At 40.9% G+C, this 23,074-nt stretch overlaps 1 protein-coding gene across 2 annotated transcripts in view; it reads right to left on the bottom strand.

Moving 5' to 3' along the window:
* The window catches only part of LOC125898191 (unconventional myosin-XVIIIa-like), a 66,404-nt gene that overhangs the window by 37,947 nt on the left and 5,383 nt on the right, over positions 1-23,074 (bottom strand). For both annotated transcript variants that reach the window (XM_049591911.1, XM_049591910.1), the window contains exons 6-25: positions 21,368-21,424; positions 19,929-20,016; positions 19,496-19,602; positions 19,233-19,409; positions 18,907-19,117; positions 18,654-18,796; positions 17,784-17,884; positions 17,554-17,617; positions 17,178-17,322; positions 14,553-14,723; positions 13,607-13,697; positions 12,959-13,151; positions 8,888-8,974; positions 7,023-7,161; positions 5,422-5,581; positions 5,126-5,312; positions 3,149-3,374; positions 2,902-3,011; positions 1,660-1,725; positions 45-173 (exon numbers count right to left, since the gene is read on the bottom strand). In XM_049591911.1, coding sequence (XP_049447868.1) covers positions 45-173; positions 1,660-1,725; positions 2,902-3,011; positions 3,149-3,374; positions 5,126-5,312; positions 5,422-5,581; positions 7,023-7,161; positions 8,888-8,974; positions 12,959-13,151; positions 13,607-13,697; positions 14,553-14,723; positions 17,178-17,322; positions 17,554-17,617; positions 17,784-17,884; positions 18,654-18,796; positions 18,907-19,117; positions 19,233-19,409; positions 19,496-19,602; positions 19,929-20,016; positions 21,368-21,424 — 2,652 coding nt within the window. The remainder of the gene's footprint in view (positions 1-44; positions 174-1,659; positions 1,726-2,901; positions 3,012-3,148; positions 3,375-5,125; positions 5,313-5,421; positions 5,582-7,022; positions 7,162-8,887; positions 8,975-12,958; positions 13,152-13,606; positions 13,698-14,552; positions 14,724-17,177; positions 17,323-17,553; positions 17,618-17,783; positions 17,885-18,653; positions 18,797-18,906; positions 19,118-19,232; positions 19,410-19,495; positions 19,603-19,928; positions 20,017-21,367; positions 21,425-23,074) is intronic.

Genomic DNA, 23,074 nt, shown 5'->3' on the forward strand with positions numbered 1-23,074 from the left:
TGCTGAGGTCTTAGCCCTTCTTCTCCATGTGATGTCTTGCCTACCTTCCTCTTCTTGAAGGCTTGCCGCGCCAGGTAGCCTCTACAGGCAGCTTCAAACAGGGTGAGATTACGCTTGGTTTGCTCATCCCTCTGTTCCTCCAGCTTAGCCAAGGTGCCAGCTCTGAAGAACAGCTAGAACAAAGCACAAACACACACACACATAAAATCAAATTAACTTATTAGCACAGGATAAATTATTGAGAGATTATGTAATGCTCATTTTAGCCAGGGGGAAATTGGATTTAGAGGCCTTGTTTTAATGTGAAGTGCAAGAGCAAAAAATATAAACAGAACAGAGTTTAAAAGTAAATAAGTGCACCGAAGCATTAAATCAATAAAAGACAGTGTAATCCACGGACAGGAGAGTCTTATCTAAGTGAGAAAGCTGTGATTAAGTGATTATCTCGGACAATCAGCCTTGTCTGTTTCTAATCTGGGCCAAAGGTAAAACAGGTAAACAGCTAATATAAAGCAGATCACATCATGGCCTGTCTATACCTCAGAGGGATTAGGCCCTGTGAATGCATTCCAGTTACGAAGGCAGCAAGCTATTAAAACCGATGGATCATGGACTTTCTCCATTCAAGGTCTCTTAATACAAGTCCCAATGCTTCATAATTTATCAGTTCCATATGTGATTTGTTAACAGAGCAGGAGCTGGAAATGATCGAGCAGCTTCAGGAGTGGAATCTGCAAACCAGCAGGGAGAGGCGAAGCCTTCAGTGACATCAGTGAATATGACTTTTCAAATTGCTTAGTGGGGTTTGAGCAGGAGCCAACATCTGATGCGTGCGGTACTTTCTAAAATGTACGTGCTGTTTGTAGACACGTGGCTATCTCTAATGGCAGATCCTGTCATCAAAAGCTGTGATACCACTGCCGTAAGGTTATTTGGGGCTGGTGTAATTGGCATGCAAGTGAGACAGGTTGCTAGGATGCCACTGGAATGCTTTGTGAATGGCCAACTGTGCTTGTCTACTTCTGAGCCCATTTCACACTCCAAAGTGTGGCACCATGCAAAGCCGCTGCCTCCAAACCATTCTTGTGTCGTGTGTTTTTTTTAAAAGGAGACCCTGTACAGCACACGTATCTGGGAGCACAAGTTCCACTGTTTTCTACATTATTGTTTCCTTTGATTTCCTTCTTGGCTGATGGCCATTTTCCGGCTGATAGGATTAGACCTCAGTGTGCCAGGCAGTGTTTACTGTGATTACTTTACAACGGTCATGGGGAAAAACAAAGAGGGCCATCAGTTGCGAGAATTTGCTCTAATGACCTGAAAAGAAAGAGAGAATTACGGTCACATCGTCGGGCAGGGTAGAGACATGCCTCTTGGGTAGCCACTGGCTATAAGACTGGAAGAAGGGGCCAGGCTTGGCAACTCTCCAAAACAAGGATGACAAACAAACCTCAAAGAGGGACAGGTGTAATGAAAGATACACTTCCCCCAGACAGCAAGTGTCTTTTTAAGTAAAAAACACAAGGATGAAAGGAGCTGTGTACTGCAGCTCTGTGCTTAGAGCTTTAAGAAGAGTGAAACTGGCAGCGATTCACAGCAAAGGTTTATTCAATAATTTTGAAGCTGTTTATTTGTTTGAGATGCGGTGGCATTACTTACCCTACTGAGACCCATGTGGTAGCTGCTCTTCTCCAAATCCAAGGACTCCAGTAGCTCCTCCACAGCCTGGGTAAAGGCACACATGAACACAAACATACACACACACTTAGTCTTTCAACTGCTGGATCCAGTGGGAACTTCTACTGACACTGCAACACTTCAGTAGTCCACAGTTCCCCTAAGTTGCCATGCTGAACTAATGGTACAGTGCAGTTTCCCCCTCTCCTCTCACATCCATTCCCGGCTGGGTTTTGTTTTGAAAGTAAGTCAGTGTGAACAGGAAAAGTTTGGCTCCTCAGAACCTCCCAACCACAAACCAATTACAACTTGCCCCCCACCATAATCCACCGGCTCCTGGCATATTCCTCATGACCCCCTGGTTATTCTTGGTCCTACTGCAGCTTTAAACATGCATAGCCAATGTAGAGATACACCATCAGCCAGCCTAGAGCTTTTCTCTGTCCATCTACCGGGCTGTATACTGTAGGTGTATTGTTGTCTCAGCCTCCTCTTTCTACTTGAGCCTAGAGTCTAAAAGACTGCATCTAGATTACACCAGGAGAGGTTTGCCACGAGCACTGAGGCGCTTTTGTTTGCCAGTGTTTCCACAGAAACTCAGCCACAAAACATGGACACTGGGGAAAAAAAGCTTTTCTCTCCCTTAACCCCATTCTTTCACTCTCTCTCTCTCATTTCTCTCTAGAAACAAACTTTAGTATTTCTTTTACTCTTCACTGCACTTCAAGCGGGACTTCCCTTGCAGAGGACCAATGCACCAATGCACAGCACGCCTTCACTGATAGTTAACTCTGATGAATAAAACTCACACCAAGCATTTTCTAAAGGTTATTTTCACAATCCTTATTCATAACTTTAAAACAAAAGCACTACAAAGGTAAAACACCAGTGCTGTCAATACAACAGGGTAGAACCATGGCAGCTTGTTTCCAATGACCAGAAAGATAAGTACGTGTACTTGAGTGGTATTTTGCCGCTTTGAATGCAGCAAAGCACTTTCTAAGCCGCACTAGCGATCTGCCTCTTTAACAGGCATGATACTGATAAGGTTAAGTTGATTAGATCATTACAATGGCTCTGATGAATGAGGGTTTATTTCTCTGTCAGTTGGCTGCTGACAATTCAGGGGCAGATGTAATGAAGCTGCCTCTTCACAACATTAATCTTTGCTGTGCTTGGCCACTGGCGGAGCTTTACATTTTCCTCTCTCGCTGATTGACTTACTCTCTTCTCGTCCTTCACAATGTAATTCCTCCCGTGCTTCTTGGTGAGGTGTGGTGCCAGCACGTCAAAGCGGCGGCGAAACTCAGAGAACACCATGTGATCAGGGTAACCTGTGTGTCAGTATCAAATTACAAGATTATATTCTGGAAATGTCTGTAACAGATATTGAAGGAGGGACCCAAAAAGAAAAGGAGAGGTGTGTATTGTTACACCTGTCCTTAGTATGTGAGGAAGGCAGCTACCTCACCTTGCCTATAGATCCGGAGAGCATCCAGCAGCTTGGAGCCGCGCAGCTGAGCACGGAGCAGGGCTACATCCAGCTGCATTAAGCCGGGATCTCCAGTCTCCCCTTGAGCCTCACATTCCCCTCCTTTGAACAGGGATCCACTCAAAGCCTTAAGGGCATCCGCCTTGGGCAATATGCAGTGAACAAAGTGAATCCTGGACCTCCGCACCATGTCAAGCAGAGCATCCTGGAAAATACGGAGCACAGTTAGGGCCGATGCCTTGTCTTCCATTGTCGAATCTACATGCAATCAATAGTTTAACTTCTTACTTAAAACAAACATATGCTATGCATATTGATTCTGACATGCACAACCTACAATATTAATATATTTTTTGAGAATGTACACCAAACTTATTATGTCCAAAACATGTGTCCCTGGCTGCAGGAAGTAAACAAGGACAAGATGTTTTTGTTTTGTTTTTCCTTAATTAAAATCTCATAGTAATGATCCTCGTGTAAATTTTGGCATTATAATGCCTCTGTAAATAATGCACAATGAGTAATTATTTTCTTGCTTGATAAAATAATTTTTTCTATGGTTGTTGCTACTTTAATTCCAGTACAAATACCAGGTTTAAAGACCACACACAGGGTTGCCATTCTTCTGTAATGATATACTTCAATGACTTTTTAAGCACTTTTTGGGAACCGATCTTCAGTTCAGCATTACTCTTGGACTTGCTGGGTCTGATTCAGGCAGTTTGAGCGCAGAAAGCCACCTGTGGGCACCACAAGACAGCTAGAAGAGCTAAAAGCTACTCTTAAAATGCCTCAGTTGGAGTTTTTGTAAACACTGAACAGCTGATCTACAGTTGGGCATTGCTGTTGTTTCAAGTACCTAACTGTAATATTACTGAAATCCTATCGTTAATGCGTTATATTACTTTGTAACTACTCAAAGTAATCATTACTGCAATGCATTACAAAAGTATGTTGAGTAACATTACTCCCAACACTGAAAATAAGCTAGCTAGCAGCTACATTAGCACAGTTCAACCTGGCGGATAAAGTTAGATGGTTATAGCGTCCAGCAGAACAGTAAACACTGCACATACAACAATTACTTAACATTGATTCGGACTACTAATAACTGTTGAACATGAACAGGTTAGCAAGCACATATAAAAATATAGCATAGCTCACAATTTTGAAGTACTCTTTGTGAGTGCTTGTATTTGTCTCCTTTTGCATGCTCCTTTCACACTGTCTGCACTTGATTTTGTTATTTCAGTAACTGCATTTTGCGAAATATTTATTTTTTGGGACATTTAGTGGCCATTTTTAACTTGGGTTGAGCAGCTACAGGTCATTAAACAGGCATTTGCAAAGCATGCTGGGCAGGTAACATTAGGGAGAAAGGGGTACGGGGCCTCGCCTCGACACAGAGACATAAACGCACAAAGTTGATTGTTTTCTGGAGTCAAACAACCAACAGACGTTCAAACTCAAAAAATTCCAAAATGCTAAATCTGGGCATTTTTAAGGAGCCCCTCTGAATCCAAGTATTTTCAAAATCTTGATTTTTATTTCTTTTTTATCCCTTACCATATCCTAACCATCATCTATTTGCCAAAACAATACCATGTGCAGAATATTGTGGAAAGTGAGAAACAGCTGCAGGGCTCTTCTCATGGCACACTACCACCAGGCCTAATATTACTTTTAAATCTATCTCTGGGTGCAGCCCAAATACTGGCTGTCATCTCATCCATTTTCTTTAAAACTACGCTACAGGGTCCAAAGTACACTGCAGTACAATTTCACAAGTATGAGCCCTGATATATTTATCACATCAACTTGTCAGGTTCCCACCTGTTACCAAACAGGAACCGATTTATGATAAAGGTGCTGACTGGGATGTTGTTCCTCAGTGTCCTTGGAGTTGACACAAAAACAAAGTTTGACTGACTGATTAGTTCCGTCCTCTCCTCTTACCACTTGCAGTTTTATCTGGATACACAAGGACTTCTTCTTGATAGCGGCCACCCCTGTGGTGAAGGTCTTCCTCATGCTAGTGGCCCTTCGCAAGGAAAGCTGGGAAACCCCCTCAAGGCCTGCAATGGAACCGGAGAGAACAGTGGCTCCAGCCGTTCGGCTCATGAACAACGAGCTGATGATCTTCCTGTAAGAGATACACTATTTAAGCCTAAAGTTTTGTAAAAATCCACTAAAGGAATAATTCATGTAATGACCCCTGAAAGCTAGGCTTCTCCTGCAGGTGTGCTGCTTACTTCTGGGAGTCCTGCAGGAGGCTTGTAGCATTGGTAGTTGCAGGATTCTGCTTGGCGTAGTTCAGCCACCCGCAGACATCGTACTCCACCCAGTCAGTCCCATGACTGTGGCCCAGCAGGAAATGATTATCCTTTTCACTCTTCAGGAGGAAAGTGTGACCTGATGTAAATGTAGGAGGCAGTGTGAGACTCCCTGGCTCATTGTACATGGACTGAGAGAATGACAAAAATCAACAGTCTCCATCAGGAGTTTGGGAAAGTGTTGCATGAAGGGTTTATCAAAGATTCATCTTGTCTTGATTACTCTGGTATGCACAGGCTGTCACACACCTACATAAACTTTACTGACACAGTCATAATAAAAGACAATCTGTTCCCGACCTAGTTGTTCATGTGGTGGACTATCAAAGAGATACGGGTGATAAACTGGAGACAGAGCTCAAATCTGGCCTGTATAAAGAGTATAAATGAAAAGATTTCAGCTGTTGTTTTGGGAGGCTGCAACAACACGTTTCCACAATTCGATTGAGTTTTATTAGGATAATTTCTATAAGCTGTAACCTTGGCAAGTAACAGTTGTCAAGGTTGCCAACAATATAAACAGAAAAGATTTCTATGAGTCATCTACAGTAAATCTGTCAGATAGTGCTTTGTGTACAGTCTATTATACAGATATGAAGAGCCTACTCTCCATGATACAATACAGCTTAGGAGTCTTCACTGGAGGACTATAGTCTGGAACACTGTTAAAAATACAAGGTGAAATCTCTTTATCTGAAATTAAACGTGTAACAAGAGTTGGAAAATATTGTGAAAGAGAGAGTAAAGGATGATTCTGCTCTCACAAATTGCACATAATGTTCTTATGCCTCAAGGGCAGAGATAAATGCTTACAACAAGTGTGTTTATTTATACCATAGACTGCATGCTAAAGAAGGATGACACAGCGGCTATCCAGAAGTAAAGCCAAAACATCTTGACTGCCCCCTGGTGGCTGGCTACAATACGGGTCATAAACCCTGCCCCCTCCATGTAAGATGATTGAACATTGGCCAATCTAAAAAATCAAAGTACAAGTCTAACAAGCTTTTTTCCAGAAGATGTTAGGTAGTTCCTATCACACTAATGTATGTTCACGTTTTCATTTTTCTGCTAAGCTTGGTTTTAATCGTTGTTTGATGCTTTAAAAATGGGGTATGATGTCATGATTATCAACTGTGACTGTGCTTGCAATCGAGTCATGCAGGTGTATGGCGGGACCTCGATATTGTGGCGTCTTCTCCTCGATAACTACTGTGTAGATTCTGGCTTCAAATAACATCACCAACGCAAGATGACAGCGCCTGTGTCTGAGATATCTGGCTCCATTTTTGTCCAGTGGGAGTAAGTGGAGATATGTCATCCATCTATATATACAGTCGATGATTACACCATGTTATTGCTTTGGCAACATCACTGATATTAATATACTGCTAATTATACTGGGATTGAATATTCATAGTAGCTTTTTTTCGAAAGATTTTTTCAAGTAAAAACTTTCAGGCCATTTTTTAAGAATGTTTGAGTTTATGTCCGCGTGTGTGTGTGTGTCCTCTCCTCGCCTTTACTCTCGCCCTCAGCAGGTCCGTAGTAGCTAAAGAGACGTCCCAAGAGGGTTTCCTCTGACCCCCCAGGCTGCAGCGCCTCCTCCTCCATTAGCCACAGCAGGCCCCGTGCCTCATCTGTCCGCACTGTCCGTACCTGTCAAATAAACACGTGTACACCCACAGACACACACACGCAAAGGTCATGGGTCTTTAGTGCAATGCCAGTCTGGACACAAAATGTTCTGCTGTGAGACTGTGATGATCACTGTACCTTTAACTTCCTTTCTGCTTTACCTATTGGACTCCAAAAAGATTATGTTTTTACAACAGTTCCTCACATAAACACCTTGCCACAAGGACATTCAGCTTGCTTTTGCTATTCAATGCGACCACATTAAATCAGAGGATATTAAAAAAACAAATTATCACTACTTATGAAAGTTTCTGAAATTTATCCTTCAAATGTTGAGTGCTGGCCTCTATAGTCAGTGTCTGCTTTAATATTCTGTCCCACTCAATGTCAGTAAAAGTAGTTGGCTGCACTGTATGTTTCCCTAGTTGTGGCAGGCATGATAGTAGCTTAATACCAGCATCAGAAATTAAAGTTTCAAAAGCATTTGTGGTCTTTGCACCCTCCAGCAGTTGCTGCTAAATGGCATCATCAATTTAGCTTTTCCTTATAATCGAAATGGAAACAAACAAAAGAGCTCATGAATACGAAGGGTGGTGAGGGAAAAGGGATTAAAAAGTAATACAATTAGTCGTACAATTAGTGTGAACACAGAGAGAAAAATAAAACCCACTCCAGCATTGATGATCTTGAAATAAGTGCATGGGGAAGCTTTTTGTTTGTACATTCAAATACTTCAAAAACTAAAAAGCACGGTTTGTTGTTTTGTTTTTTTTTGTTCTTAAACTTTTGCCAGAGTCTAAATGATGCACTTTTTTTGTCCAAAGACATTTAGATAAGCCACTATTGTTTTGTGGATGACAATGAGCTCCACAGTGAGGTAGCCAGCTTTGGTTGGCATGGCTGATGACTGAATCCACCCTGGGAGCTTGGGGAACCAAACTCACAAAACCAAAAACTGTTTTAGCAGCTATCAGGAAGTTACACTGGAGACATCCTTATCAGCAGTGCACACTATGCCGACTTCAAATACAACACAGAGTATCAGTTTGGAGGAGACATATGACAACTATGAGGCTTGCAATGAATGAGCATTAAGGCTGTTTGCGATAACGGACATCTGAGCTACAACAGGAGAAAAAAATATCTGTGGGTGAAAAAAAAAATCAAGGTTCAAACTGTCTTTTAATTCTTTGCAGCAGATCTTTAGAGTTGACTTTCGAAATGACTTTGAAGAATCAGTGTTTTTTTTTCCCCCCTTTGGTTTGTAGTGTGATGTACTACAGTTCACTGCTTCTGATGACATTCCCATTAGAGTGTGAACCCTTTAAAAAGTAAAGCACTCCAACCAAACACATTGGAATTATACCAGAGTGATCTATGACTCTCTAAACTCTGCCATTTCTGTTTCCATGGTGCAGATCACAGGCTGTAGAGGCTAAACATCGATTTTCTTTCTTGAAGTCAATTCTATAACCTTTCTTTTCCTGCTTTCTACCCTCTCTTTTGAGCCTCTGCCAAACACCTTCAATATTTAAAAACTCACAGAAAGCAAACTTCTGATGCTAAAAGATGATAATTACTGTTGAATAAAATAGAGTGCCCAGAGATTACCATGTGAAAATAGATCATGAAAGGGATGCAAGTCTCTTAGGTGTTCTGAGAAGCATTCAGAGGCAACACTAAATTTATGCATGAAAATATCCAGAAATTTGAGCCAGAAATGAAGACAACAAAACACTGAACTTACCAGAGCTTGGCTTGAGGCTTGGTCTACCACTGCTATAGACAGGGATGTGCTGGGCTCTGTGTCATCTAAAGCAAGCTCTATGTTCTCCTGAAGGAAGACAGGAAGATTGACACACTCTTTAATGACTTGAGATGATGCCAAACAAAAGAAGAAACAGGGGATGTAAATAGTGTTGTTTTTTTGGAGAGTGAAAATAAAAGAATCGGAAAAAATAAATACACTTAGATTATATGGTTTTACAGTTTGGAGCCCTGGGCTGATGATGTTTATGAAACTTGTATGACAACATTAGTTTTCCATTTTTAATCTTTAGTACTGTGCAATGCCCATTCTGCTTATCTGAAAACAGTGGTAGCTGAAGTTAGGGACCATTCTTGGCTGGGATGTTGTCTTTGTTTTCTAATGTGTATGTGTGTGTGTGTGTGTGTGTGTGTGTGTGTGTGCGCGCGACTGTAACTATTGTCATGCATGTGTGCATTGTGTTTTTTGCAGGATCTAGTTCGTGCAAACGGTTTATTTTTGTCAAAGTTTAAATGAGACATAACTATTTTAAGTTTAGACTGGGTTTCCTATTTTCTGGTCAAACAGAAATTTTAAATCTCATGATAGTTTCTGTTTTCCCAGTTTTTGGCTATGATAAATTGTGCAAATTTGGGGATTTTTTAAAGAAAACATGCCTTTAAACTTGCTGTCAGGCTTTGGGGTTCAGATGGTATGTAAAATAAATACAAAATACAACAATTTGAAGTCCCTGCCCAGTGCTTAAAAAATATGTTGCCCCATTTTGCACCACCCCCTCCCCACACATAAATAACAAGTAGTCACTTACATGACTGCTCAAGACTGGAAAACAAGTCAGATTAGATCATATACTCTGATGACAATACATGTTTTGGGGTTTCAGTCTATATTGAGAAGTGAAATGCTGCTCAGCTGACAAGCAGCCTACGTCTCTTAGACAATCAGATCTTGTCCTAGGGAAAACTATAAAAAGACGCGTTTCAGTGTTTCTCGTCAGAGACAAACTTGTTTTCCTTCTGTTTTCTGTGTTTGGTGGTAAGGTCTGTCTCTCTTGCTATACAATAATAATTTTCCATGACAAATGGTAATATCGAAGATGAGGAAATCAAACAGTTTGCTGCTTATGCAGCTAGATTGGATGTTTCTCTACGTGAGGAGCCTACTATCCCTTTACTAGACCTTTTCCAGGAGCCCATGAAACTGACAACAGTTTGACCACAAAAACCTAGTTCCGGATTTGATCGTATTTCCTGTCCCTAAAATATTCTATGGTCTAGAGGTAGTAGTTTCAGATAACCCAGGAACTGAGGAGTTTGTAGGACATTGCTGACTTGTCTCATACTGCCATGGGCCCTGGGAGAAGTAGCTTCCATGTGACCCATGCTAAATGTCAACATCACAATTTGACAACACACCATTAAACAATTAATTTGCAACTGTTTTGATAATCATTTAATCAATTTTATATTTGTGATATATACTGGTGGGAGTAGTTTCCTATTCCCCAGAGTTTTTTTCCCCAGATTTATTTCTCCAGTTATGATCTAATGTCACCCGCAGTGATGTGTGACTCAGGTGAGCAGCCTTCAGTCCCTAAATCTTGTGTGTGTGTGTGTGTGTGTGTATGTGTGTGTGTGTAGACAGAGAGAGAGACAGAGGTAGGGGAACAGAAGGTGGAAGTTGGACTATTGCACACAAGGTTATAACTCAACATTAGTCAGAATGCTACAGGACCCACCGGTCAAACAGCGCATCAGTAATTACCCAACCTTAGACAGGCGCACTAAACGTAGTGCATTATTCAATCAATCAATCAATCAATCAATCAATCAATCAATCAATCAATCGGCATTAGATTGTCATCACACTCAATGGCTAAAAGTTCAGGCAATTCTATTGCTTTCTTGGGAATTTGGACGTTATTTTTCCCTGCTCCAAATCCAGGAGAAAACAGGAGAGAACAACTATAGTGGTGAGTTGTAGTCTATGTGCAGGATTTGAATTACTGTCAAGGCTAAAGGAGTAACCTCAGTGTGTTTATGTTTTTTGTAAATAACTTTTACCACTTCTAATTTAATAGGCCTGTCAAGATAAGAAGTTCTCTACCAAAGGAGATTGACCTGAAGCCTGTCTAGGCTGCAGTAAAAAGGGCTATCAAAAGATATCATGTTTTTTGTTCCAGTACCTGCTCCTCATCATAGTGACAATGGGTACAATCACAGATAATATTTGACAGTTGTCTTGTCCCACACTGTTCATTAATAAGGGAATTGGTGTAGATATTTTTAAGGAATGAAAAAGATACTTCCCCTAGTACCTTATTATTTTTATATGCAGTAATGGGTGAAGTAATTCCAGTAACGTGCAAATCCTTGGTAATATGTGATTGTAAACTGAATATCTTTGTGTTTTGAACCACTGGTCTGACAAAACAAGACAAGTGAACACACCACTCTAGGCAGTGGGAAATATAATATTTACTACTTTCTGACTGTTAAATAGACCAAACAATTACATGAAAAAATAATTGTCAGATTAATTGATAATAAAAATAATCATTAGTCTCAGCCTAGCCTCAGGTACTGGTTTGTCTAGATGAGACAACAGAGGCAAGCACTGGTCCCACAACTATGCACACAAGTGCCAGTCATCCAAGTAATTTAAAATCTGATCCCCCTTCATCACGGAGGGGTGGCTGTGCCAATGCACCTAGAGAAGGTGCAGGCAGCCATAATAACTCACAAGATTTTTATGGATACTGAAATGAAAAACAGTGGCATATTAGATGTAAGAAAACTAAAAGCCAAAGCAAATCTATTACAATAACAACAACGCTTGGCATTTACTAAGACTGCTTTTCCTATAGGTAAATGGAACCTCTAAAAGATTTCATTACTGTTGCAGATAATAACATTTCTGCGATAAAAGTGGAAATAAATACTGTAAATTACCTTCACCAGAGCAAAACAGGCATGCAGCAGCTCACAGTGACAAAGTACAGGCGGCACTAGGAATGTGGGGAAATGTTGGCAGTGCTAATAGTGTGGCCGTGACAGATGCCAGTGTTCCAGTTGACAGTGTATGTGAAGTAGCCTAAATGATTTGTTGTTCTCTGCTGTGGGGAGTCAATGTGCAAAGGATACACAAAAACTATCCACGCAGTTGCAGCAGCACTCAACAGCATTTAATGTGAAAGAATAAAGCACGTGCCCGTTGTGTGTATCACAGTTTAACCTGCCTGTCACCACCATTGTTCATACTGTGAGCTGCGTTAAATGCCTTCGACCCAGTTTTCAATGACAGTTTCACAGCTTCTTATATTTTTAAGATGCACTGACATGAGAGAATTACACTACAGAGATTTATGCAATATTTCTTCATTTCGCTCCAATTCCCTTTCTCCCATGCGGAGGATGTAGGTGGGAGGTGGGCGGGAAATCCCAGGATCCTTGTTCACAGTATTAAAAGTAATATGATCAGGATTTCTGTTTAACTTTAGTGTGCTATCAGCTGAGTTTTGAATACGAAGGATATTTCTGAGATTAGCTAAGATGGGACAGCAGTAATGGATGATGTAAATGATGTGTGATGAAAGAAAAAAGGCTTTTATATTTATCCCTAATTTCTATTTTGTCTTCAGTTCTTAGAGATGACTGCGCCCAGCTGCAATGGTCCAGCACTGCTACACAGAACTTAAAGGAAGACAGACAAAGAATAGTTCCTTGATCAGGAAGCAACACCACTGCTGTGCAGCTGGGCGTGTCTCCCAAAGGCAGTTGTGAGTGACTTCACTTTGATCTCGGCAGAAGAGGTGAAGACTGGCATTGCTAATGAGGAGGTCTAACACATGAACTACTTTGGCTTGTCACAGCTTGTGACAGGTGGGAGGGATAGTGCGTCTGATGTGTGAACACATACACTATTGGAGTTGATATATCTGAGAGAAAGCGGCAGACAAAGGGGGAGAGAGAAACAGGTAGGAGGAAGAAAGAGGCAGCGAGAATGAGGCTGTATGTACTGCGTGGTGCATAACACTTCACATGTCCTTACCTCTTTGTATCTCTCCAACTCCTGAACGAAGGTGCGCTGATAGAAGAGGGAATGCAGACGTTCTTGTGTGTAGTTGTGGCATAGGTCCTCAAAGGTTGCACCGCACTCTCGCTTGGCCAGCCTGGGGTTCTGAAAGCCTGGTGTGTCCACAATGAGCAGAGAGCACAAGGAGTGCTGGCTGGATTTCAAGGCCCTGAAGCACACAGGGCGAAACACACACACAAACACACATACACACTGTGATACTTGAAACCACATTTTATTGATTGCATTCACTGAATATAACCCTTAGCTTTAACCTTAGCACTCTTTACCACATCCCTAACATTAACCCTCACTACACATAATCCTGGTTCTATACTGAAGCCTAAACCCAAGCCTTAAATTTAAAATAGCTTCTTATACTCCTAAACTAACCATTAAAAACAATATTGTCTGGACAGGCATTGCTTAACCCCACTCCCAAAATCTACAGTAATGTAAAATTTCATTCAAGATGCCAGGATTTATAAGCATATCAGTATGTCAAGCAAACTTTAAGGTTGTATTTTAAGTGATGCACAGGCTTCTGTAGGTTTGGTGCAGCCAAAAATGTGCCATCACCAATTTGTCACAGTTTCAAAAAAGCTTTGGATCAAAAATACTGACCGGTTTATTAAAGAAATGAGGATAGTGAAGAGTTCCGAGTAAAGACCAGATGCCATGGCCTCTAAACACTCCATGGCTGTAGCCTTGGATCCTATTATGAAAGGCAGCCAGACACAGAACAGATCAGAAATAGCCAGTTCACAACATCTCCACCAACAAATACGAGAACTAGTTGAATTAGAGAATGAAATGTCAATGTTTTGAGCTAAAACTATGGTCACAGCATTTGTGTCTAAAAAGGATGTACAACAGCATCAAGTTTGTGCATACTATGCTAACAGGCAGGCATAAAGTATTCAGATTGGGTCTGAAATAGCCTCTGTTAGCTGTGTCATTTAGGACTCAGGTGTTGCCGAATTGGTGAGATCAAAGAGCCCACGCTCATGTCTATGCCTGGCAGCAACAGCCACCTGTTAAACTCTCCTAATTCACTCCACTATTGCACAAAACTGTGAGTTTATGGTGCATACACATCTATGACAGTATGTTCATGTGGGAAGGGAGATTGAGGAGAAGTGAAACAGAGGTCAATTCTGTCCATTCCTTCTGTGACAGACTTTTAACTGTATCCTTATGCCCTTCAAAGTGTGTTGCAGTCGTGATGGAAGTCAGAGGACCTGCACATGTGAAAAATCAATGTGAGGCAATTATAATTTCAAGGACAATGAATGAAGAGTAGATCCAAAATTGCTTGTCCTGACATAGTGTGTGTACTTATCTGTCAATAGCCATTGTAAAGCTGTGGTATTCATTACTAAGATAAGCTTTACTTTCTCCAGAGCATGCAATTTCCCTCCAGTGATGAGCAGAGGCGTATGCGTGTGCATGTGTGTCTGTGTGTGTGTGGAAACAGAGTGACAAAGAGAAACAGAGGAGGGGGAGGGGGGGTGGTGCTGTGAGGAATGGAGAGGAAAGAGTCTGTTGGTAAATGTGGTCTGTAGAGTACCTGCATCTGCTGTGCCATTTTCATCAGAAGCCTGCCGAATGGTGCTGGCTCTGGGCAGGGTGCCCTTGGCCTGGTGCTTGAAGATGGAGGAGGAGAGCTCCTCCAGGGTGCAGCCCAGCAGGTAGGCTGCCTTCTGGGCCCACTCATGACGTGCAAATTGTTTCCTGCCAGCTGAGACACGTGCATGAAAACCTCCATTAGTCCTTCTGCCAACTACCCCAGGCACATGGCTAGCCGAGTAGCTTTGTGACAGGGTAGGATTACGTCTCTGGTCAAGCTGACACTGACACAGCTGGTGAGAACATGCACTAAAAGCATGCTCAAAATGTTACTGTCTTGAATGCGTTTAACTACAGCTGACAAAAAGAAACATCCACTTGCTTCTTCTGTTTCATGTTCAAAACAGCCTATGAAGACGAAGATAATTGCCCTTTTTATCGTCTTGAGAATGAAAGCAAAACTTATCATTAGGGGACACAATTAATTTATTTACATAAAGACCTCTGTTGGGAAACATAAGTTTCTCTTTAATCTAATGGAGGAGTGATGGAAACATGCAGATATGAGTGCAACTTCTGTTTTAATCCACCATGAAGTGGTATCTTCTAAGACTTGAGAGAGGAACTGGGGGATTTCACACAGTGAGCAGTGGGCTCTATCTGTTTCATCAGCGCCGCAGAAGCCCTGCATACTTTTTATGATGATAAGCAGGATGGTTGTACAGACAAGTAACTACATTTAAATATTTGCTTTGATAGACTATTGCCACCACAATTATTAAACTCCAGTAAAAACATCAAAAAGAGGAAACTGGGTTTGCCGATGTATCTGGATATTAGTGAATCAAACATTAAGGAGTGTATGACACTTAAAGATAAAAAAAAAAATCTACATAGCTATAATATTTGCTCTTAAAAAGCATCCTGACTCACAGTGTGATAAGACCTTTTTCTATCTGCGCTCATTAGATGTAAGTGTTGACAGTATGGTATAAAGAGAAAAGCAAGTTCATTTCAGGTGGTTCCTTTAATTAGTTTTGGTGAATTAGAGACCAGTGCTGCCCTCTTGTGTTACAACATGAAGCTGCATTGCCAATGAACATTTTATACTGTGTGTAATAGTCAAACACTAACTGAGTCCTGTGGAGGCAAAAGCTTTTTTAGCGGTCCCTGGTATGATTATTGTATTTTCATGAATAAATTCAATATTCCCTTGGAGAGAGAGACAAAATTTATTTGCCATCAGTGTGTCGACTCTTGCTCATAACTTTTATCCCATCATGCACTGTTTCTTCATGAAAACCCCCGCGTGTTTAATGGGACGACAGCACTCCTAAGTCCATAAATCACCCAGTAATTTGCAGATCAGAGCAAAATTGTTTGGTGTCTGTGTTATGGGATGATATTCATTGCTGAACATTTTTTAGAACTGTTCCTGGATGGTTTTTATACTGCCATCAAAAAGATTGGCAGCCAACTGGAGGGGATCACTAAAAATAATTTGGCAAGTATTTCTTCATAAGTGACTGGCAATTACAGTGCAGAGTGAAGAGTGAACAAACACGTCAACTGCAGAAAATGCAGAGTCACTGCTACTATACATTCCTAGTGATTCGTATGGTGCATATTATTCTGATATACTGCGTTTATGAATGGCTTTCAAAACGCAGTAAGTCAGACGTCAAGTTGATTGATTTGCACTGCAGTGACATCTGCACTGCAAACATAGTACAAGTCCATCCTTTAAAAAGCCCACTGTAACTGTTCTCAAGCAAGGGTCTTTTATACTTGAGAAAGAAAATATGCCACGCTCACCAATAATAAAAATCTTTTTGACAGCACCAGCCTTTTCAAATGGCAGGTACCTAATTTTAAAATGAAAGTCAAATGCTGTGGGAGGCAGATCTGTTAGAGCACCAACAACAAAAAAAAATAATCAAACCCTCTTACGTTAGATTTCATCATACAAATAGCTTTGAAGACAAGAACAAATCCTCATGTCAAAAAAGACTGCTGCTCTCATTAGTCCTCTGATGCATTCTTACGATAAGATAACATGTTTGTCAAGACTTCAGGCCAAAATCAGATTGATGTGTCTCTGTCCTTTGGCTGCAACAGTATTTCCTGACAATTAGACTCTGGCAGTTTGCCAGCGGTTTAAAATCCGTAGTGAGGAGTGTCAGATGATTTCAGTTGGTTTTCATGCGATCATGCTATCAGTTCAAAGCAGATGACCAGGAAAATGACTAGTCACACAAACTTTTCCTGCCTAAATTTTTAATTTTTTAGATCAGTGCAGTAGAGCGGTCTAACACCTGTGCACTGCGCAGCATCTTTTAAAGTGCAAATGCATAATTCAGTTATCTGGATTACAGCTGTCTTGCATCACATTGAAGGTGTTACCTACAGTGAGATAATGCAGGCTTGACATTTTAGTGTTACTAAATTATATTCAGCTAATAAGGGTCATTTTAGGCAATTTTAGCTTTTTCATCATACACTGCTGTATATACAAATGAAGGGTGATCTCTGCATCTCTGTTTGTGTGCATTATATTATTATTAGCACTATCCATGTAATAAGTTAGGAAGCTATAGAATGAAAACCATTTGATGAGCAATCTCACCCTTTGTAGCTCCTGCAGACCCCAGATGGTAGATGGCCCCGAGGACGAGCCAGAAGGCCCTCTGCTCATCACCACTGATCCCCAGAACCTTCATGGCTGCCTGCAGCTTGGAAAACTGCTGGGAGGCCCGCTGCTTATCTTCAGTCTGGTGGATAGCACATATAGTCGAATAAAACTCATTTCTGAACTATCAGCAATACAAAAAATCCAGAAAACGTCTTAAATTAATAGTAGGAGGTTAACTGACTTGTCAAATGATATTTTAAATTAGGATTAACAGAAGTGATTACATCTGCAATGGTTCAGCATAGTTGTTGATAGATATTAATTAGTCTGCCAGTTGCCAGACTGTGCCATCTTTCAAAATGCAGCTTACCTTAGTCTGAGGCATGATGCTGAATGCATTGTTTTCAGCAAAGTGGTTAAGGTGTAGCTCAGTTCTAATGAAGAAATCAGAATAACACAGAAGACATCAACATCTCTGATGTCTACTAATGTCACTATTAGGATAGCAGTATTATATCATTGCAACATATCAATGTATGAATCCAGTGCAGCACTGTGGTACATTGTGCATTTAAATAGCATAGTAACTATAGTCCTGACCTAAGAGAGCTGTCTACTCCAGCCATCAGGTAGTAAAAGACATTGAAGGTGGACTCTCCTCCTGGTCTTCTTGTCACTCTCATCTTCTCCAGCAGCATGGTCTGCAAGGCCACAGCACAACAGCATATTAGCATGCACGGGTGGAGGAAGTATTTGGATCCTTTATGTAAGTAAAAGTACTAAAACCACAATGTAGAAATACTTTATAACAAGTAAAAGTCATCATAAATAACACTAAAGTAAAAAATATGTAGGTACAATTGGGAAATGTACTCAAAACTGTAAACTTCAAAACTATCAATGAATAGTTAAAATTATTAAAATGAATAAAGGGGAAATCATTTCACTGATGAACCTGGAATCACGAAAAGTGATTTCAATGATTATCAAATAAGCTACAAACAAATTTTCTGTCAATCATCTTACTGATTAATCAACTACTACTATTTCAGCTTTACAGCTATATACTGGTAGTTTACAGTTCACAAAAATGTTAATTTGTAAAGTAACTAAAGCTGTCGGATGAATGCAGTGAAGTAAAAAGTACAATATTTCCCCCAGAGATGTACTGGAGAAGAAGTATAAAATGGCATGTGAATAAAATAGTCAAGTAAATTTGTAATTTGTACTTTAGTGCAGCACTTAAGTTACTGTACTTAAATACATTACACCATTGTTAGCATGATAGAATACAACATTTACTACAGGCAGAGCAGGTAAGCATAATATCAAAGCCTGCTGGAGTAAAAATAGCTATACTGGTTTATTCCACATTGTCTGGGATCATGAGATCATAGCACATGAGTAGGAAACTCAAAAGGTTGAGCGCCAGTGACTCGAATAAATGCTTAAATACGTGTTTATTTGTACCTGGATAGAGGCTGAGGTTACCAGGCCTGCCTGGTCAAAGTCCAAGGAAACAATATGGGAGAAGCGACTGGCATTCCCATTCATACAGGTAGAGGCATTTCCAAATGCCTCCAAAACTGTGTAAACCGCCTGCCATTTCTCTGCTGCGGACAACACAGAAAAAAACAGTCATTTGGGGGGTTCTTAATAATACACCAGCATCAACATGCACCAAATCTGAATTCTTTTTATTTAGAGCTCCTCTCCAACCTACTGGAGAATGTTTTGTTAGTGCTGCCAGCAATGGTGACCAGGTACTGGATGATGTGTTGGCAGTTGGTGGTCTTGCCACTACCGCTCTTGCCCAGCAAAACAATAGATTGATCCTGACGAGTGGTCAAGAGGTTCCTGTATGCAGCCTGGGCCATGCTGTAAATGTGAGGGGCAGTGTCCTCCCTTCTGCAGCCCTTGAACATTTGCATCACCTGGAAAGAGGATAACGAGATGGTGACATTTGTACATTTATTTCATTCCAGTTACACTCCTATATTCTGCAATTCCATAAGAGATGTGTCATTATATGCACAGGCTGCAGCCTACCTTCTCAGAGTACATCGAGGGGGCACTAATGGGGTTAACAACCACCATGCTGGGCCCGGCATGGGTGTGTACCAGGTTACCGCCGTACCTCTGCCGCAGGGAGTGCATCACGCTCGACTCATTCAAATACTGCAGAGAGGCCAGGTCCTCCACTCGGTCAAATAGCGGAGGGTTTGCCTGGAGTTCAAAGTCAGAGCGGTCATGTACTCACCCAGTGTCATCCGTAATTGATGTGGTTCAGAGTTGATTTGATGATTAAATACCTTCTCAACATCATCTTCATCCACATCCAATAAAGATCCATCACTCTCCAGGCGGATTTTCACCTTCCCCTCTGGCAGACTGCCTGCCTCCGTCTTCAGGAGAGTTGCTGCATCACCACAAAGTGTGTAGTTAATTCATCATGACATATGATCTCGAGTGCACAAGCTTCGTCTTATCTTACATGTCTGATAATGTGAGGCTGTTGTATCTCTTTTAATAATGCATAAGCTTCATTAAAACTCAACAAGCAACATGCTTAGTCTAATTACATACAGCCTGAGGTCTAGTCTAGTCAGGTGCCCTCTTTTAACATTAAAATATCAAAAGCATTTTCTATGCTTCATAAGTCCAACAATCAAATGTCCCAAAGAGACAGACACATAAGCACTGACAAGACAGTCAGTTTAGAATTTGAAAGAAGTTTTTTCTAACCCATGGAGAATCCATCCTTGTGGACGAGCCATACTTTTTCTGTGTTGTACCAGGCTCTCTCTGCTGTTATCTGCTCCTCAGTCTTTCCCTATTGGAAACAAATAAACAATCATTGATCAATAACTGAACATTACAAATCAAAATTTAAAAAAAAATGCTGAATGATAAATTAAGACTTCCACAAAGCTCCTTCAAATAGCACTTTCACAAGCATGGACTAACATGCTGTTTACATTCACATGAGACATCAAAGGAGAACTGCATTCATTAGGTGGCGGGCTTCTGTCAGTGTGAAAAACTTGCATGAATGTGTGTGAGTTGATTTATTTTCAAATTTCACTCTCAGCCCTCTGCGGCAGAACTACAGTTCCCATAATTCTCCCTTTAAAGCTGCAGTTGATAACTTCTATGAAAAGAGCTTTTTGTCACACTGGATGACACATGAGACAGATAAAAAGTGAAAAAAATGTTCCTCTGCCTCCTTCTACTGCTTCTAATGGCCGGCGTGTTGAAAACAGTCGAGGCAAAACTAAGCACCTCCCACCAGCTGGAGCAAACAATCTCATTTTACAGCTAAACAGTACACTAAATATGTTTCTGCAACATTTGAGGGGGTAAATAGGCAATGTATTTGCAGAATCTTTATTTGTATTTGATCAGCGCTGCCTAGCATGAGAGCTAGTCTGAAATTCATGAGCAGTGATTGACATGATTGACAGCTAGAGACTCCTACGCTCTGTCTGGCTGTTCATGTTCAGTGCGGTGGATTCTTGCACTACATGGAAGCAGAGGAACATGATTTTATTTCACAGACTATGTGTCTCGTGTAGTACTGTGTGGATATAGTGACAGATTCAGCAAATATGACAAAAAAAATAATTTTTCATAAAAGTAAACTGTAGCTTTAAAGCATGCATTGAACTAAATGAGACTATATCTAATGTGTTGACTGAAAAGACATCACAGACAGGGTGAGTCAGGGATGTTTTATCACAGCAAAGTACATCACATAGACTTAAGGGGGATAGCACAGGAAAGAAGCACAATTTCCACAAACAGAAACAGACAAATTAAGTCAAGTGCTTGGAGTGAGTCATGCATGGAAACAGACATACTCAGACATGCAATCAAGCTAACATAATAAACCTCAGACAGCTGCACCAAGAGTGTTGTTTTTTTCTTTTCTGTATTTTCTTCCTCTGGTTAAGATGCGAGCTGAGCAGGTAGTGAACTGCTGAGTTCTCAGTGATACCTCAACAGCAAGGGCTATAAGGAAGATGAAACTTGGGCTTTCCTGGTGGTGAGATTGCCTAACTTACTAGCCTTCGTCCCACACCACTTTACTAGTCCATCACATACAAAAACCACAAGACACACATCGCTCTGAAACACAGGGGAGATGCAACCAGAGCTACAATCGGTTGTAGTCATGGTCAGACCTTTGCTGCAGTGTGTGCTGCCTGAAGGATGGCCACGGGATCCTCAACAGGCTTGGACTGGAGAAGGTGGGGGGAGGAGAAGTCAGTATTTTTAGCAATTGAATTCAACAGCTGAACGTTATATTCAGTCATTATCTCATAGGTGTATGATCAAAACAATGGAAAATATGACATGATAAAAACTTTTTATAGTTTTTACAGGTCAAAAATTATTATGAGTAAAAACACAATATAAAAACACCGCAGCAAGACCATCAGTTCAACTGTACGCCGAGCAACGGTAGCAGAATAAGTGAGTCATCAGAGGGATTCATCAAAAGAAATTACAATATTAATGCTTTAATGAGAGGGGATCACAAGGTGCACTGAAGTACAGTGTAAGTCTATGGGGACTTACGCACAGAATGAATGTTCTGTCATATTACCAGTCACACTTAACAAGATCAGTGGAACACTGTAACCATTAAGTGCATCACGCACCATGCAGCTACTTGTAAAACAAAGCAATAGTCAATGCTAATGAACTTAGCTATAGAAGTAGTATGGTTATGCATAAACACAAGGATATAATGTCATATGTTATACAATATACTATATCACTGCAAGGAAATTCAGGGATTTCTGGAGTTCTTTAAAGTCACAGACACTTTTTTACTTAGGAATTTTTCACTGCAAAGTATTTGAGAAACTCTCTAGTGTTGCATATGACTACAGTGTGACCTCTGTATCTATATGTGGGTGTATAAAGCAAAAGCAGCAAGAATAATACACAGCTACACGCTGTGCTTATTGTAAACTGAATTCAGCAACGGTAAAAATCAAGCTGTTTTTGAGACCTCGAAAACCTGGTCAAGAATCCCGGCCCAAACTTTAGTAACCACTGTTTGTGTCACATTACTACATTCCGGGCCCTCAAACGAACCCTGAATGAACCAAAGAGAACAGTGCAGGGACAAAGACGAGCAGGCGGGCACAGACAAAGTAGAGCAGAGGGGTCAGTAGAGGAGAACAAGCTTTAGACTCCAGCACTCAACAGGCGAGGGAGTGCAGCGAGCCCACCATTGAGCAGGCCGTACCTGAGAGGATTTGCGGCGTCTGGCACGCTAGCCATGCAAACAGCAAAAAAAGGGAAAACAGCGAGTCAGGATCCGATGATCCACAGAGAAGCAAAAATAGAGACATGAGACACAATTTGACACAGCAGGAGAAGGAAGAAAAAGCCTTTTGGTTCTCTAGACTTTGAGAGAAGAAATAGGCTGCTGGTGCTGTAGCAAAATACAGTAATTACAACAGGCAATGTCCAAAGTCATACAGTACACAGGGGCTCCTCTGGACCTGATAACAAACAAGTCAATACTACAGAATGAATAAGAGGAAGGCACTGAGCAAGACAGACACAGAGCTAAAGCTGTCAAGTTAATTTTCAGGAGTGTGCAACTGAGCTCAAAGAGTACAAGGACTCATACTGTTGTGTTTTCTGAAACAAAAGTCAGTTCACACAGGATACCATTTGAGATAGCATTTATGGATACAAAGTTAGATATTAATTATTAAAGTATCCACAAAATGGGTTTCTCTCAGTTATTTTTCTACTGAACTAACTCTGAAGTCATCTCGATAACTTGTGAAACAGAGACAATAATCTCAAAGTTTCAGATTTCACACCGAGTGGCCAACAACACAGGGCACAGGGGACCCCTGTAACTG

This window comes from Epinephelus fuscoguttatus, linkage group LG12 (genome assembly GCF_011397635.1).
Source record: "Epinephelus fuscoguttatus linkage group LG12, E.fuscoguttatus.final_Chr_v1".
In the NCBI taxonomy this organism is placed as follows: domain Eukaryota; kingdom Metazoa; phylum Chordata; class Actinopteri; order Perciformes; family Serranidae; genus Epinephelus; species Epinephelus fuscoguttatus.